This window comes from Heloderma suspectum, chromosome Z (genome assembly GCF_057233095.1).
Source record: "Heloderma suspectum isolate Gila_16-S chromosome Z, 16-S_ref, whole genome shotgun sequence".
In the NCBI taxonomy this organism is placed as follows: domain Eukaryota; kingdom Metazoa; phylum Chordata; class Lepidosauria; order Squamata; family Helodermatidae; genus Heloderma; species Heloderma suspectum.
In genome coordinates this window covers 1,164,561-1,181,881 of record NC_139476.1, presented here as the reverse complement: position 1 = coordinate 1,181,881, position 17,321 = coordinate 1,164,561, and the positions used below count along the sequence as shown (strand labels likewise).

The 17,321-nt window shown below is 51.8% G+C and overlaps 1 protein-coding gene across 12 annotated transcripts in view; it reads right to left on the bottom strand.

Moving 5' to 3' along the window:
* Window positions 1-17,321, bottom strand: part of LOC146333451 (F-BAR domain only protein 1-like) — a 67,881-nt gene that overhangs the window by 18,153 nt on the left and 32,407 nt on the right. For all 12 annotated transcript variants that reach the window (XM_084825838.1, XM_084825847.1, XM_084825848.1 and 9 more), the window contains 15 exons: window positions 15,527-15,668; window positions 15,051-15,203; window positions 14,701-14,805; window positions 14,395-14,493; window positions 13,616-13,712; window positions 12,618-12,662; window positions 12,194-12,266; window positions 12,059-12,083; window positions 11,317-11,371; window positions 10,107-10,282; window positions 9,645-9,669; window positions 8,591-8,653; window positions 8,433-8,484; window positions 7,012-7,103; window positions 1,849-2,457 (listed from right to left, as the gene is read on the bottom strand). In XM_084825838.1, coding sequence (XP_084681964.1) covers window positions 1,849-2,457; window positions 7,012-7,103; window positions 8,433-8,484; window positions 8,591-8,653; window positions 9,645-9,669; window positions 10,107-10,282; window positions 11,317-11,371; window positions 12,059-12,083; window positions 12,194-12,266; window positions 12,618-12,662; window positions 13,616-13,712; window positions 14,395-14,493; window positions 14,701-14,805; window positions 15,051-15,203; window positions 15,527-15,668 — 1,811 coding nt within the window. The remainder of the gene's footprint in view (window positions 1-1,848; window positions 2,458-7,011; window positions 7,104-8,432; window positions 8,485-8,590; window positions 8,654-9,644; window positions 9,670-10,106; window positions 10,283-11,316; window positions 11,372-12,058; window positions 12,084-12,193; window positions 12,267-12,617; window positions 12,663-13,615; window positions 13,713-14,394; window positions 14,494-14,700; window positions 14,806-15,050; window positions 15,204-15,526; window positions 15,669-17,321) is intronic.

Below are 17,321 nucleotides of genomic sequence, written 5' to 3'. Positions count from 1 at the left end.
AGCAAGAGAATTCCCGAAAAACGTCTATTTCTGCTTCATTGACTACGCTAAAGCCTTTGATTGTGTGGATCACAACAAACTCTGGCAAATCCTTAAAGAGATGGGAGTACCAGACCACCTCACCTGTCTCCTGAGAAACCTGTACAAAGGTCAAGAAGCAACAGTAAGAACCAGACATGGAACAACCGAGTGGTTCAAAATTGGGAAAGGAGTACGACAAGGCTGCATACTGTCACCCTGCTTATTTAACTTATATGCAGAGTACATCATGAGAAACGCCAGGTTGGATGAATCACAGGTCGGAATTAAGATTGCTGGGAGAATTATCAACAACCTCCGATATGCAGACGATACCACCCTAATGGCAGAAAGCGAAGAGGATCTAAACAGCCTCTTGTTGAGGGTGAAAGAGGAAAGTGCAAAAGCTGGTTTGAAACTCAACATTAAAAAAACTAAGATCATGGCATCTGGCCCCATCACTTCCTGGCATATGGAAGGGGAAGAAATGGAAGCAGTGACAGATTTTACTTTCTTGGGCTCCAAGATCACCGCAGACGGTCACTGTAGCCATGAAATTACAAGACGCTTGCTCCTTGGGAGGAAAGCTATGGCACACCCAGACAGCATAGTAAGAAGCAGAGACATCACCTTGCCGACAAAGGTCCGTCTAATCAAAGCTATGGTTTTCCCAGTAGCAACATATGGCTGTGAGAGCTGGACTATAAGGAAGGCTGAGCACCGAAGAATTGATGCTTTCGAACTGTGGTGCTGGAGAAGGCTCTTCCGAGTCCGCTGGACTGCAAGGAGGTCAAATCAGTCAATCCTAAAGGAAATCAACCCTGAGTGCTCACTGGAAGGACAGAGACTGAAGCTGAAGCTCAAATATTTTGGCCATCAAATGCAAAGAGAAAACTCTCTGGAAAAGACCCTGATGCTGGGAAAGACTGAAGGCAAAAGAAGAAGGGGACGGCAGAGGATGAGATGGCTAGATAGCATCACCGATGCAATGAATATGAACTTGAGCACACTCTGGGACAGAGCGGAAGACAGGATGGCCTGGCGTGCTGTCGTCCATGGGGTCACGAAGGGTCGGACACGACTGAACGACTGAACAATAACAAGACATGTAGGAATTAAGATTCCCCCCCCCCCCATCATGGAAACAAAGGAGCTAATTTTTTTAAGGGGGAATGACAGAAAAAACTTCAACTTCTAAATTATTGCAAATTAACAGTGCAATTAAACAGTACAGGAGCAGGGCTGGTCCTAGGGCATTGGCAATGGTACAGCCAAACGAAGGAAAAGATGTTTGCTCCAGCACCTCACAATTAAAATGAAGACAGGGTGGTTGCTGTGGTTTGGGGGCGTGGGAGGGGGACCGCAAGGCCATTGGAGCTATCTTTTTCTCCCCCTCCACACTCATACACATGCTTCCTCCTCCCCGCCACATGGGTCATTTTGAAGCTGATACATAGGCGATTCGATGCACATGACACAGCACTCCAAAACAAAACGAACGCCCAACGAGAGTGAGAGTGTATCCAGTTTATAAATGTATAGATTTTTTAAAAAATCATAAACAGATTTTAAAAATGGGGAACGTTTCCATGTAAAATGCCAGCTTCAGTCACAAATTAGGGTATGCTACAATACTCTTGCCAGATACTCTTGTTTCTGACAGAAGCTGGCATTTGACGCCGAAATGTTTCACATTTTAAAAATCTGTTTATAATTTTTATAAATCGAGAAATTTATAAACTGGATGTGCTCTCGTTGCGAGTTTGGTTCATTCTGAGTGTTGAACCAAATCATTAACTATATTTTTTTAAAGTCCCCACTTTGACTCACCTGGCTCGGAAGAAAGATCTGGGACAGAGGGTGTCCCGCTCTCCAGGTCTCTGCCCCGTGGGGCCCAGGGGGACGGGCTGGTGGAGTCACCACTGCTAGGGGGTGCCGGGGAAGAGGAGGAAGAGGAAGCTGAGTTGGATGAGAGGCAGCTGTCTCGTTCTCCGGCCCGGGGCGGGCAGTCTGAAGGTGGCCAGCCACGCCGGTGGTTCGCCACGCCCTCCAGGGAGAAGGGGTCAGGCGATGGCACTTCACAGCGGCCTGCAGCGTTGCTGTGAGTGGGCGCTGGCCAGGCAGGCCCAGAGTCAGGCCAGTCCAGCTCAGCTGCAAAACAGGGGAGCTCTCGGGAAGCCGGCTGAGGCAGCCAGGGGCTTGGGCCATTGTCGGCTAGCAGGCCTCCACGGTGGCCACGAGAGCCAATGGAGCTCTTGGGAGGCTTTTTGCTGCCCAGGGGGCTCTGAGGGGTGCCAGGCCGTGGGCTCCACAGGCGGGAATCCGGGGAGGGCCCGGTGGCCCGGTGCGACGGCGAGTCCAGGCCGGAGTCTTCCACATTCTCAGGGGAGGAAGAGGAGAATGGGGAGGGGCTGGATGCCAAGAGGTATGACCGGGGGGCTGCGGAGAGACCAAAGAAGGGAGTAGGGGAGGGAGAGTTTAATACAGAGCAGTGTAGCCATCTTCTTCCCCCACCACCATACGCACACTCAGCAATGCAGAAACAGAGCCTTCAAATGTTTGGGACTACAATTCCCATTAGCCCCACCCCTTGGCCATGCTGGCTGGGGCTGCTGGGAGTTGCAGTCTGTGAAGGGAAGGAGGATCCCAGCTGCCGGGACCAGCCCCAACCTTCCTGTGAGGGAGGACCCCTCAAGACCCGATCCCAGGACCCCTTCGCCAAAACAGGACTGGCCAAACCCGGCCTTCCAGTCCCCCAAAATACCCAGTAGCCACCCTCCTTAGCCAAGAGGCTCTGAAATTAGCACTGAGGTTATGCAGAGAGACCACACCAACTAAAGGCTGGATAAAGGATCACTGCCTTGTTGTGGCAAAGGGGCTTGCACAACTCAGCAAAGCCATAAGCTATGCCGTGCAGGGCCATGCAAGACAGACATCTCATGGCAGAGAGTTCTGACAAAATGTGGTCCACTGGAGAAGGAAATGGCAACCCACTCCAGTATTCCTGCCAAGAAAACCCCATGGAACGTATCACAAGGCTAAAAGATATGACGCCAGAAGATGAACCCCTCAGGTCGGAAAGTGTCCAATATACTACTGGGGAAGAGCAGAGGGTATTTCCAAGCAGCGCCAGAAAGAGTGAAGCAGCTGGGCCAAAGCCGGAAGGACACTCAGCTGTGGATGTGTCTGGTGGTGAAAAGAAAATCCGACGTTGTAAAGAACAAAATTGTTTAGGAACCTGGAATGTCAGATCAATGAATCAAGGTAAGCTGGAGGTGGTCAAACATGAGATGGCAAGATTGAACATCGACATCTTGGGAGTCAGCGAACTAAAATGGACAGGCATGGGCGAATTTAATTCAGGTGACCATCATATCTACTACTGTGGGCAAGAATCCCTTAGAAAAATGGAGTAGCACTCATAGTCAACAAAAGGGTGGGAAAAGCAGTACTGGGGCACAATCTCAAAAACGACAGAATGATCTCAGTATGAATCCAAGGCAACCCATTCAACATCACAGTAATTCAAGTCTATGCCCCAACCACTGACGCCGAAGAAGCTGAGGTTGGTCGGTTCTATGAAGACCTACAACACCTTCTAGAACTAACACCAAAAAAAAGATGTCCTCTTCATCATAGGGGATTGGAATGCTAAAGTAGGAAGTCAAGAAATCACCGGGATAACAGGCAAGCATGGCCTTGGTGTAAAAAATGAAGCAGGACAAAGGCTAATAAGAGTTTTGCCAAGAGAACACGCTGATCATAGCAAACACACTTTTCCAACAGCACAAGAGGCGACTCTACACATGGACATCACCAGATGGTCAATACTGAAATCAGATTGACTATGTCCTTTGCAGCCAAAGATGGAGAAGCTCTATACAGTGAGTAAAAACAAGACCTGGAGCTGACTGTGGCTCAGATCATGAGCTTCTTGTTGCAGAATTTCGGCTTAAATTGAAGAACGTAGGGAAAACCACTAAACCATTCAGGTATGACCTAAATCATATCCCTTATGAATATACAGGGGAGGTGAGGAATAGATTTAAGGGATTAGACCTGAAAGACAGAGTGCCTGAGGAACTATGGACGGAGGTCTGTAACATTGTTCAGGAGGCAGCAACTCAATCCATCCCAAAGAAAAAGAAATGCAAGAAAGCAAAGTGGCTGTCTGATGAGGCTTTACAAGTAGCTGAGAAAAGAAGGGAAGCAAAAAGCAAGGGAGAAAGGGGAAGATATATCCAACTGAATGCAGAGTTCCAGAGAATAGCAAGGAGAGACAAGAAGGCCTTCTTAAATGAAGAATGCAAAGAAATCAAGGAAAACAACAGAATAGGAAAGACTAGAGATCTTTTCAAGAAAATCGGAGATCTCAAGGGAACATTTTGTGCAAAGACAGGCATGATAAAGGACAAAGAAGGCAGGGACCAAACAGAAGCAGATGAGATTAAGAAGAGGTGGAAAGAATACACAGAAGAACTATACAGGAAAGATCTGAATGTCCGTGATAGCCATGATAGTGCGGTCACTGAACTTGAGCCGGACATCCTCGACAGTGAAGTCAAGCGGGCCTTAGGAAGCATTACTAACAACAAAGGTAGCGGAGATGACAGTATTCCAGCTGAGCTATTTAAAATCCTAAAAGATGATGATGTTAAAGTGCTGCACTCAATATGCCAACAAATTTGGAACACTCAACAGTGGCCACAAGACTGGAAAAGGTCAGTTTACATTCCAGTTCCAAAGAAGGGCAATGCCAAAGAGTGCTCAAACTACCATACGATTGCACTCATTTCACATGCCAGCAAGGTTATGCTCCAAATCCTACAAGCTAGGCTTCAGCAGCATGTGAACTGAGAACTACCGGAAGTACAAGCGGGGTTTCGAAGAGGCAGAGGAACAAGAGATCAAATCGCCAACATTCACTGGATCACGGAGAAAGCAGGAGAATTCCAGAAAAACGTCTATTTCTGCTTCATTGACTACGCTAAAGCCTTTGATTGTGTGGATCACAACAAACTCTGGCAATTCTTAAAGAGATGGGAATACCAGAACACCTTACCTAGCCTGTATGAGGGTCAAGAAGCAACCGTAAGAACCAGACATGGAACAACCGACTGGTTCAAAATTGGGAAAGGAGTATGACAAGGCTGCATATTGTCACCCTGCTTATTTAACTTATATGCAGAGTACATCATGAGAAACGCCGGGTTCGATGAATCACAGGTCGGAATTAAGATTGCCGAGAGAATTAACAACAACCTCAGATGTGCAGACGATACCACCCTAATGGCAGAAAGCGAAGAGGATCTAAAGAGCCTCTTGTTGAGGGTGAAAGAGGAGAGTGCAAAAGCTGGTTTGAAGCTCAACATTAAAAAACCTAAGATCACGGCATCTGGCCCCATCACTTCCTGGCACATAGAAGGGGAAGAAATGGAAGCAGTGACAGATTTTATTTTCTTGGGCTCCAAGGTCACTGCAAGACGGTGACTGCAGCCATGAAATTACAAGACGCTTGCTCCTTGGGAGGAAAGCTATGGCAAACCTAGACAGCATAGTAAGAAGCAGAGACATCACCTTGCCCACAAAGGTCCGTCTAATCAAAGCTACGGTTTTCCCAGTAGCAACGTATGGCTGTGAGAGCTGGACTATAAGGAAGGCTGAGCGCTGAAGAATCGATGCTTTCGAACTGTGGTGCTGGAGAAGACTCTTACGAGTCCCCTGGACTGCAAGGAGGTCAAATCAGTCCATCCTAAAGGAAATCAACCCTGAGTGCTCATTGGAAGGACAGAGACTGAAGCTGAAGCTCAAATATTTTGGCCACCTAATGCGAAGAGAAAACTCCCTGGAAAAGACCCTGATGCTGGGAAAGATCGAAGGCAAAAGGAGAAGGGGACGGCAGAGGATGAGATGGCTGGATAGCATCACCGATGCAATGGATATGAACTTGAGCACACTCTGGGAGAGAGCGGAAGACAGGATGGCCTGGCGTGCTGTGGTCCATGGGGTCACGAAGAGTCGGACACGACTTAACGATTGAACAACAACAACAGGGAAAGGGAAGAATGGAAGTAGCCAGTTACACAAGAAGGCACAAAGCCAAGACACTTAACTGTATACAGAGAGCGTCATGAGCGCACACCCAGGCAGAATAATAAATCTACCTGCCCTGTCCTTGCATATCTAAGCATGGATCTCCCCAGACAGCAACCAGCCATCTGCAGGTCCAGGACAACCAGGATGAAGGGAGACACCTTGCGTCGACCCCAGCCCTCTTTTAAAGCCCAGCCCTGGCCACCCAGAGCAGATTTCCCCTCGGCCAGTCACTGGCTCAGCCCGTGGGTGGGCAGCCCTGGCCTCCAGGAGGCTAGGACTCTCCACCACCCTCAGCTGTTCTCACTCCCCAATTCACAGCGCCTGCGCCCGGTCTGGAGCAAAGGGGCTGAGGAGCCTATAGATAACACACAATCCCAGGTGGTTACATCTGATGTGACCACCTGGCCTAGTCTTCTGGAGGAAAACGGGCCGTCATTCTTGACACAGTCCGACACATCTGGATGGCCCCAGCTTCGGAAAGGCTGGTCAACAGCAGCGCCCTCCTGGGCCTCCTCGGGGGGCTGATGGCTGCAGCCAGGATCCCAATTTCCTAGATGGCCACGCCCACTTTCCCCTGTCCCCCCCCCAGCCACCAGTTCTTTGGTGGTGTCCTGGCTGCTGGCAGGAGGAGCCCAAAGCTACAACTGGCCAGCGTTGCTTGTATTCTGGCCCCGCCCACATCACTTCTGGCCCCGTCCTGTTTTGTCTCCAGCCCCGCCCACCCAGGAACGCGGCCCCCGAGAGCTTCTCCGAAACAGAGCGCAGAAAGAACTTCCCCACCCCCGCCCCACACCTCCATTTCCTTGTCCATGGAGATGTGGGGCGGAAATGGCCCATTGCCCACACTTGGGGGGCTCTGCGATCGTCCCAGACCAAGGAGCCCCCGAGCCGGTGTACCTGTGAAGTCTTCGTTTTCAAAGGCTGATTCTAGTGGGGGCCCAAAGAGGGCACTGGCGGGCAAAACCTCTGGCTCAGCTTTGCTGTCGATGCTGGAAAAGACAGAGAAAAAAGAGTGGGGGTCCGAGGAACACTCCAAAGGGTGCAGATCCTGCAGGTCTGCACTTTGCACGCAGGATTTAATCACCGCCTTCAGAGTAGCGACAGCAACAGTATCTCAGTATTCATTGGCATTGTGTGTTTTTGTTTAAAAAAGCAGGCTTCTGGCCCTCATGGATTCAAAGGAAGATGGGAAGGGGTGTGGACGGCATCTGGTGAAATCTCCCAAGGACAGGGCAGGGTTGTGAATGGCCTGCCCCCTCCCCTTTCTTCTCTCCCTGCCTTCCACTCTTCATTTACGGTGGATGTATTGTCTTTATTTCTAGTTTGAAGACTCAAGAGAGATGCAAGGCAGTGGATAAATGAAGTTAAAATCAATGCAAATTACATGTCCTCCTTCCTGGAGTGGCCATTTCCTTACACCTATGAACAAACCAACTCATCCGCATAGGGCCCCCCTACCCGCAGTGATAAGGGAGCCATCCTTTGCATGTTTAGACAGAAAGAAGTCCTTGTAGGATTTTTTTGTAGGACTTTTTTCTGTCTAAGCATGCATAGGATTGCACCGTAAATCCCACAAACTCCCAAGGCATCCTCAAAAAAGGTTCTTGGCTCAGGCATTGTTAGGCCCTTGAAAGATCTGGAGGCCTATAGGATGCAAATCTGCATGAAATTTCCCTACATGGTTTTGTATCTATCTATAAATAAACAAATATGCAAAGGGTTAACTAGAAAGACTAACTAGGATTTAATTAAGTTTCATGGGAGGCAAAGCCAGCAAATTAATTTCTCATCCAAATCATCTCAAGTAAAATAAATGCTTCAATTAACTTTCACCCTGTCCCGGATCATCCTAAACCAGTGTTTTCTAAGCTTAACTGTCATGCAGAAGAAGATGTATTTTGGGGGGAGGATGTATCATGTGGGGAGAGGAAAGTTAGCGCTTCCCTCCCCAGCTGCAATCCCCCTTGAAATTCCCCCCACACACACATGGCATGGCAATTAAGCAAAGAAAGAAAGAAAAACACCCACTGGTACCAACGGGCACTCGAGGCTCTGGGAAATAGATTTGGGGCACTTGGGGCCCCTGGGAAATAGATTTGGGGCATTTGGGGCCCCTGGGAAATAGATTTGGGGCTAGCAAAGCCCCTGGTTCTCGTCCTTGGAAGAAGCATCAGGTGAAGCACATGAGGAAATAAATGCAAAAAGTTCAATGCACAGAACGGGGGACCATTTTGGAACAAAGCATTGAGCCTCAGAGTTGTGAGCACCACCCCTCCAACTGCACCACAGAGGATTGGGTTCTCTGGACCCAAGGGTACCTTTTTGTCCGGGTGGCGAGGTGAGGGGTCGGAACGTGACCCAACTTGTCACCTGCACAGAGGAAGGAGGGAAACGAATTAGAGATCCGGGCCATTGGAGCACAGGCCCTCTAGTTCTGTTCCTTCTCTTTCTCCCCATTCTCGGCCCCCTCTCTCACCTGGGACCGGCGTGCAGTCGGAGTCCGTTTCCACTGTGGCCGAGGCGAGCGTTTTTAAGTGCCCTTAAGAAGAGAAGCACATCAGGGATGCGGCAAAACAAGCAGGCCCGGTGGAACCGAGAAGCGGCCGCAAGCCGACACATGATTCGCGGATTCCGTCGAAGCAAGGATGGCGTGAGGGAGCAGGCCAGAAGCCTGAACACAGACACTGTTTGGCATCTGCTTCTCCCTGCCCACCCTGTCCCCGCTCCCCAAATAAACATCCACCCAGTGACGTCGCCGAATTTCTCGGCCTGGATTGCGAATTCGCCCAACTGGGTGAAATTCTGAGGGACGATTAAAAAATGTGTTCAACGAAGAAATGAGTAAACAGCTTAAGTTATGGCAACCCGCTTCTGGAAAATGCTCAGCTACAGGATCTCATCTTGAGTGTGGCGGGGGAATGAATGCTCTGAACCAACCTCCCCCAACCGGGTGCCCTGCAGAAACGTTGGACGACAACCCTCACTTTGCTGGCTGGGTAGGATGGAGCCGTAGTCCAACCCACCGGAAGGGCGCCGGAGGGGAGGAGACTGCTCTAAACCACCACACACACACAGACACACACCACAGGGCTTTCCCGCCCTTATTTCATCCCCGGGATATGTTCCCTGAGAAGATACGGCCTCAAAGAATCGTTACCACCTGAGCTGCCCTGTTCTACACACAGCGCGGGATGAGCCCAAGGAGATCTAGGGCAGGGGTGCTGAACCTCCGGCCGGTGGGCCAAATCTGGCCCTCCAGATGCCCCCCCTTTCCCCCAATTGCAAATTGTTGGGGGCTTCCCAGGTTTGATGTAACTTTTTCCCCACTCCCAAAGATCGCAATGCCTCTCCAAAGTCCGAGTTAGAGGCAGGAAGAGCTTGAAGGTTCATTATGTTCGTAGTTTTGGCCTGCTCCCTTTTGCCTTTGGCTCCATCCACCACTGGAATGCGGCCCCCGAGAGCTTCCCTGAAACGGAATCCGGCCCTGAGATTGAAAGAGGTTCCACGTCCCTGGTCGACGGAGCACTTACTGGACGAATGCCTTTTCATGGTGCACTGCGAAAGAGAACAGTGGAAGGGTCAGGCAGAGTGGTGGGGGTGGCAGGGAGAGAACGCTGCCCCCGCCCCGACACCACCCCTGCTCGAGCCCGCCCTAGCTTCAAAGGGCAGCCAGAGCCCCCATAAAGCCACCCCGTGGCCCAGCAGTGGGCAGAGTTGCAGCCTGAACGAACAGCAAGTGCTGGAAAATGTGTGTGCCCCAGCTCCAGAATTAAATCTCAGAAGCACCTCCGAGTTCCAGGAGAGGGGTATGGGGCAGAGCAAAGCAAAGCAAAGGCAGTGGGGGGTGGGGGGCCCTTTTCTCCCCAAGGCCCGGAAGTGATGCGCCTCCCCAGCAGCGGCCAGCAAAGGGGGCCAGAAATCGGGAAGGAGCGTGGGCTGGTGACCCCGAAAGCCGCCGGCCCCGCCAGCCCCGTCGCCCCGCACCCACTCACCCCCACGCTGGATGGCAGGATGAGGTTGCCCACGGAAGCCTTGAGCTGCTCCACCGCCGCGGCGCTGCTGGCCCTCTCCCGCGGCTGGACAGGCTTGATGCGGACGTAGAACTTGTGGGGCTCCTCGTCGTCGTAATCCGAGTCGCTGGACGAGCAGAAGCGGTTGCCGTGTTCGCGTGCAGAGCACAGAGTCAAGGGAAAGGCAGCCACTTTGCGTTTGGTGGCCGGGGGGGGGGGGAGAGATTTGGGCCCTCCACATGGCTTGGGTGGTGACTATTCAATGATTTGGGGGTGTTTCTTCAAGCACTGTCCATCCTTTTTGTGGTGGGGGGCGCAGAGATTACTATGGGACAGAACCAGGCATGACACATTGTACTCTTTTTGCTGCAGCAGACGAACACAGGCAGCCCTCTGGAATTTCCCCCTCCTTTCGCACTCAGCCCAAAAGGCGGCCTCCACGCCAGAACAAGAGATTCATTTTCCTCTTCCCTCCCCGTCCCTTTTTCCTTGCATGCCGTATCTTCTTTGAGACCGTGTGCCTGCGGGGAGGGAGCGTCTTCTTTATAACTGATCGTTTGTAAGCCGCTCTAGAAGCCTTTGTGACTGAGGAGCACAATAAAAATACCATGAATGAATGAAAAAATAAATTACTTTTTAACGTATTTACTTATAGTATTTTTACCCTGCTCTTCAGGCTAAAAAGGCTCCCAAAGGTTAATAATGAGACAGTCCCTATCCTCAGGCTTACAATCTAAAACTCACATCACAAAAGGAAAAGGAAATGGGAGGGAGGAGAAAAAAAAGCAGGCACCAGTTCTGAGTTTCAAAGTTCTCATGGGTGTTCCTTCTCCCTTCATCTGTTCCTTCTCTGGCTGACATATGGGGCCAGTTTGGTCTCCCCCTTGCCGTGCTGTTCTTCCTGGGCGGCGGGGGGGGGGGGATACAGCCCTTGGTTCTCTGCTCAATAGAACCCCCCTCTCCAGCATCCACAGAGACGAGGAACGAAACCCTCCGGCTCTAAATCACCCAGACGCCTCTTACAGATTGTGGTCCAGAGCTGGAAATTCGGGTGCACCCCTCTTCAGCCTTGCAGTCAACACTTTCTCCCCCTTCTCATCCCACCTTGCAATTCAAAAGACACCTGCCCCACTTCGAGAAGCACAGCACAAAGCCCGACCCCGAAGTCCAACAGCCACAAATCAAAGGATATCGTTCTGATTCGTGTCAGGCCGGACAGTGAAGCCCTCTTCGTCCACTTCTGGGGGCTGTGTGGAAAAGCACAACACAAGATCGCCGCACTCCACCTTAAAATATCCCCCCAAAATTTTGACAGAGACCTAATTAATTATCCCAAAAGGGCAGAAAGATGCTGTTGTGCTGCAATAAACATCCTCATGTCACTCCAAAAGCTTGCAGATCCCTGGCCCAAAAGGATCTCGGCCCAAATCAAAGCAACACGCGTAACTGGATTGTATTTGAGGAATAAAATGAGCAGGTGGAGACTGCCGAGGACACCGGGAGAAAAGCTGGATGCTAGAGGAGGCCGTTCACAAAAGTCGGGAATGTAGTAGCCGCAGGCAGGGCAGGGGAGGAGAGAAGAGGTTCGGAGAACGGTTGGTGGCAAAGATGTGTAATTGGGAAATCTGCACATGAACATCAGAAAGCACCACTGTGCCTCCTCAACCCTTGAAACCTAGACTGGGAGCGGGAGGCGCTGATGAAACTCTCAAATACGTGTAACTGGAACGAGAATAGGTCGTTCTCCTATTCATCCCGCCTCCATCTTTTTCCCTTCCATCCGCTGTCTCTCTCGTGTCACATTTGACACTGTGAGCTCTTTGGGCAAGACGTAATGGAGGATCGTGAAGGAGGGAATGGCTGGCTAACACCCTGCAGATCTCAATAGTTAACAACAACAGCAGCAGCAGCAATAAAATAATAATCATACTCACCCCTAAATCAGCATCTGGAGACCCCCTGGGCCAAAGGAGAAAAAGAAAGAGATAATTGGGACACACAACGTTGCAGGGTCAGACAACTTGCTACTAGTGGTGATTAGACAATGGAAGGAAAAGGGCCCTACTCACACGGAGTCTCGTTCGCGTTCTTTGCGGCCCAGTCCAGGGATGCGGAAGGCTTTGCTGCGGGTACGCTTGGGTCCTGCAGACGGAGGGAGAGAGAACCCCTGCTTGATGAAGAGTGCTGTGAAACCTCACGTATGTTTTTCCTACAATCAAGCTCCGCAAATTAGTCTTGCGGCTCCCAGACCTCCTCGGAGTATAAATGTATCAAACTAAAGACTAATTAATGACACAAAAACAAGACCCCTACAGATCAACCTTTGCTCAGTTAATCAACCCAAGCCTCAGTTGATTAATCTGATTAACACTTGCAGTCCTAGCGGCAGAAACTGTTTGACCCCCCACAGGATAGTAAATCTGACAGTGACTCATACCCTTCCACCCCACCCAAATCTGGGGTGCCAGTCACCCGGCGCTCAGACGTACTTGCCTTCCTGCACGGGAGTCATGCTGAGCTCCTCAAAATCCAGCGGACCTGCGGTGGAGGGAAACAGGGAACAGAAGTTAATGCAGGTGGTCGTTCCTGCTTCTCCTATGCAACCAAGGGGTAGGTGCGAACCCCAATCCTTCACCTGTATCACTAAATGCCTTGCATGAGGAGGAGAGCATTTGTGGCTAATATTGTATTACTTGCAAGCCCAACAATTAATGGCTGGCAAATTGAAATTTTGAGGGTGGCCGAAACGGACTGGGAAGGTACACAGAAAAAACAATTAGGGCTCCTGAGTTTAGAGAAACGTAGACTCCTTGGCCCTCCTCCAAGTGCCTCCTCCAAGGAGGTTCGGAGGAGGGCAATGAGGGAGAGGGCCTCCTCGGGTGTGGCCCCTGACTACGGAACAATCGCCCCAGCAAATCCGCCTGGCGCCAACACTGTCATCCTTTTGGTGCCAGATCAAAATGTCCCTCGACTCCCAAGCGTTTGACAGCATACGATAAAGCTTTTTTTAAAAAATGGGTCCTGGGATTTTTATTGTCGATTGTATAAAATGGTTTTATATGTTTGCGTGTGAATGGTTTTATATCATGTGACAATATTGTATTTTTATGGCTTTAATCTTCATAAACCGCCCAGAGAGCTTTGGCTACGGGGAGCTGTGGAATGCGACAGAAGATATTAAATGGAGCGGGCTCAAACCTGAACTTTGCAAAGCAGCATGAACATAAATGGCACTACAGAAATAAGTTGAACTATTATACATTATTATTAATCACGATTCACTATTAATCATTGTTATTATTCCTTTTTACTAAGTACTGTTCCTTTCCGCTAATTATTATTAGTGTTTATTATTTATTGTTCATTATTATTACTACATACTAATTATTTATTATTGTATGCCGGGACACGTCTTGTACTTTCATGAGAAAGGTATTTCCTTGTGCCCCCCTTTTACACAATAGGTTTATTTTTTTTTAAGCGATGCTAACCTGGCGGGTGGCAGCCGGTTCCTTTGCTCTCGGCGAAGTTACGCAGCAGCGTCTCCACCCCGATGTTCTCCATGTTCTGCTTGAACTCCTCGTGTACCTACGACCGGGGGGGAGGGGAGGTTACTGCAAGGATTGACCCCCTGTCTTCCAGGGCAATTACCTGGGTCATTCCCCCAGTTTTGGGGAGGGTCTTGGGCACGCTACCGTCAGCGAGGCCCCCCTCGTCTTTGCCACAGTCACCGCTACGCCTCCACTGGTGCTTTCCCTCTGGGCCTGATCCCAACTGCTGTACAAAGGTGCAAGGTGAGTGGAAGGTCTGCTTCACCCCTGCTGCTCTCGCCACTGCCTGTGTGCCCCAAGAGGGTGGGCGAACAGGCAGCGACAGCAAGCAGGGGCAGCAGGGCCTACAGCTGGCGGCGGGGCCCCATCTGGGCAGCCACTTTGGCTGGAGCCCAGTCGTGCTGACCCCTAAGCCAACGCTGCATACCGAATTCTATGTTCTTCCCTGAAGAGGAACAGAGAAAGCAGCCTTCGCTGGCCCACTGAACAGCAGCCACTCTCCAGGGTGCAGCAGTCAAGAGACCGAGTGATGAATCCAGAAGTCCTGAGTTTGAATCTCACCTCTGCCATGGACTCAGTGTCCCTAGGCAAGCTGCTCTCTCTGAGGCTCTGCACCCCATCTGCAAGGCTCTCTTGGCTGCCCTCAGCCCTGTCTGGAGTCCCCCCGCCCCGCTTTGCGCTCCCCTTCCCCCTCCCCTTTCTGCCTCCCCTGCACTCACCTGCCCGATCTGGACATGGGTGTCCTCCACGGAGTGGACGTAGGAGCTGATCAGGGCCTTCATGTGCTGCAGGTGAGTTTCCTCGACCTCCTGAAAGCGCTGCGAGAGCAGCAGAGGGAAGCCCGGTTGGGGCAGACAAGGATCTGGGGAAGCCGGGAGGGGTTCCTCCCCAACCACGCGGGCCCTGGGGCGATCAGCAGAGGGTGTTGAGGATCACCCTCCTTCCAGTCCGCACAACGACCCCCACCCTGCAGCTGCGTCGGGAGAAGGGGAGACCCCCTGCCCAGCTGTGCCCGCACCCCATACCACAGCCGAGTCCAGCATCTTCTGCTCGAAGTCACTGCGGGCCATGTTGTACTTTTCCACAGCGCGCCGCAGGGCTTCAACTGCTTTCCGGGACTTCAGCTCCGCCTTGGTGTGGGAGACAAAGCAGGCAGCTCTTGGGCGTGCATAGGGAGCGTGCAAACACAGCCCCCCCGATCCCAAGACCCCTTCGCAAGAGACCCACAGACACACATTTTCTCTCCCTGTTTCGGCCCCCTTTGCATCCGCCGTTCCTGCTCCTACCCCACCGACAGCCAAGCCAAGAAGGCCCCCTGCGTGGAGCCGCTCCCTCGCCTCCGGCTTCTGCCGCAAGCCCCTTCCCTCCCCGGTACCTTGTCAATCTCCTTCTGGCTGGCCCCCTCCCTGCGCAGCCGCTCAAGGTCCTGGCAGCGGCTGTGGAAGGTCTCCCTGGCCTTGGGGAGGTGCTGAGCGGCTCCTTGAAGGACCTGAACCGCCTCCAGCGTCCCGGCCACTTCGTCCTTCGACTAGCGGAGCGCAAGGGGGAGAAGAAACACACACACAGAGGGAACATGGAGGGGGGCCTTCTTGCAGGTGAGGCTAGGAAGAGAAGCCCCCAGACCAAGGGTCCTAGCTTATCCCCCCCCCCATGCTCTCTGACCCAGGAGCCTGAGGCTTTCCACCCCTGGGCTAACAAGAGAGGTCAGGGGTGGAGGGACCCCAAACAAGCCTGCGTGGTTCAAGAGGCACACAGCCCCTAATACATGCACCCCCGCCCCCTGCTGCAGTGCTGGAAGATGCCTTGGCCCCCAGCAGCCAGCCAGAATAGGCCCCCACAACACTCCCCTACCTTCTTGTGCGTTCGCAGCTGCTCATCCCCATAGCGGCCAATCTCCTTGATGAGGTCTTGCAGCTTCTTCACGAGCTCGGTGTGGCATAGGGCCATCTTGTCGGACGAAATGCGGAAGACCTCCCAGAGGGGGGCAAAGGTCCTGGAGGGGAGAGCACGGGCGGCGGGTGAGGCCAATTCTCTCTTGCTCTATTTATTTTTATTTATTTTATTTTATTTTATTTATTAACCACCCATCCGGCCAGCTACTCAGCCACTCTAGGTGGTGTACAATACAAATAACAACACGAAATGCAACACAATCAACAAAACAACACTGCTGTAAAAAACCCTAACCCGCCCCAAATGCCCGCCTGAACAGCCAGGTTTTCAAAGCCCAGCAGAAGCTCATCAAAGAGGGGCCATGTCAGAGGTCACTTGGGAGAGAATTCCACAGAATAGGGCCACCGCAGAAAAGGCCCTCTCCCCAGTCCTCACCAGCCTAGCTGTCCTGGCTGATGGGACAGAGAGAAGGCCTTCCGAGGCCGATCTCGTTGAGCGACATCCCTGGTGCTGCTGGAGGCGCTCCTTAAGATAGACTGGGATGGAACTGTATAGGATTTTAAAGGTCAATACCAACACCTTGAACTGGGCCTGGAAAACAACTGGTAACCAGTGCAACTCCTTCAGCGCTCCTTCAGCACAGTCTCAGAAGAAAGCAATCAATCGCTTCCTTCAGATCCCTCCCAAGAAAACCCACTTCTTCCGTAAAGCCCTTGGCATCACTCCCTGGTCCCCCCGCGCCCGACGGCTACTGCGCCCAAGCACGCATAACTGCAATCATCGTACACACTCCCTGAGTGCTGCCTGTTTCAGTTCCCCTCCCCATCCTCTGCCGTCTCCCCCATGCCAAATTATAGTCTGGTGTCAAGGGCTCCTTGGAGGCCTCTCTCAGTCTAATCCAGTAGCCAAGTCCAGACACAGACAAAGGGATTCTTTTCAAAGCTTTATTCCTCTTTTACAACTTAACAACTCTACTGTTAGCAACTAGATATGAGCAGCAGAGCACCTATGCCCTACGTTGGAATAGTTGGTCCCCGTTTGAAAGGGAATCACTGGCAGACCCTGAACTTAAGGGCTAGGGAGAGTCCCTCCCCTTTTCCCTTGGATCCTCTGGGCGCAGCCGTTGTTTGCGCGCCAACCGGGCACTACGCCTCCTTTCTGCGCCCTCCATTTGGCGCCGCTCTCTGCGTCGGCGTCGCGCGTCCATCAAGTCTGCTTCCTGCGATCTGTCACTCCCAGGACTGCTATCTAAGCTAGGAATGCCGGTGGGAGGAATCTCCGTCAGCTGTTGGCCCTGGGAGCAACTCCCAGGAGCAACTCCTCTTCCTCAGAATCAGAACTACTCTGGGATTCTATGGGCTCAGTGTCCACCCTGACATCTGGCATCTCCATGGGGCAGGGACCTGTCCTCCTGGGCCTTTGCTACCAAGTTCCAGGCATGTCGATGACTCGATGGCAACGTATAAAACGATATTACAAACAACAACAGGGAACATTCACCACAGGGTAGGAAATGTCCACAAATATACTGCGGTTTCTCACTCTTGGAAAACTGGGACCAGATCAACCTTAGCAGAGGGATGTCCGGCGCAGAGGAATGCGGCCCTCTTGGAGCTTGACGGATTTCCCCGGAGCCCCCAGCTTGGCTTGTGTTTGTGAGCCGACTACGTGGGCTGCTCAGGCACAGCGGTGGCGGCAGGAAGGGCAGCACCGTGCTCTTCCCCTCCCTGCCACAACCGCCCACCGGCCACCA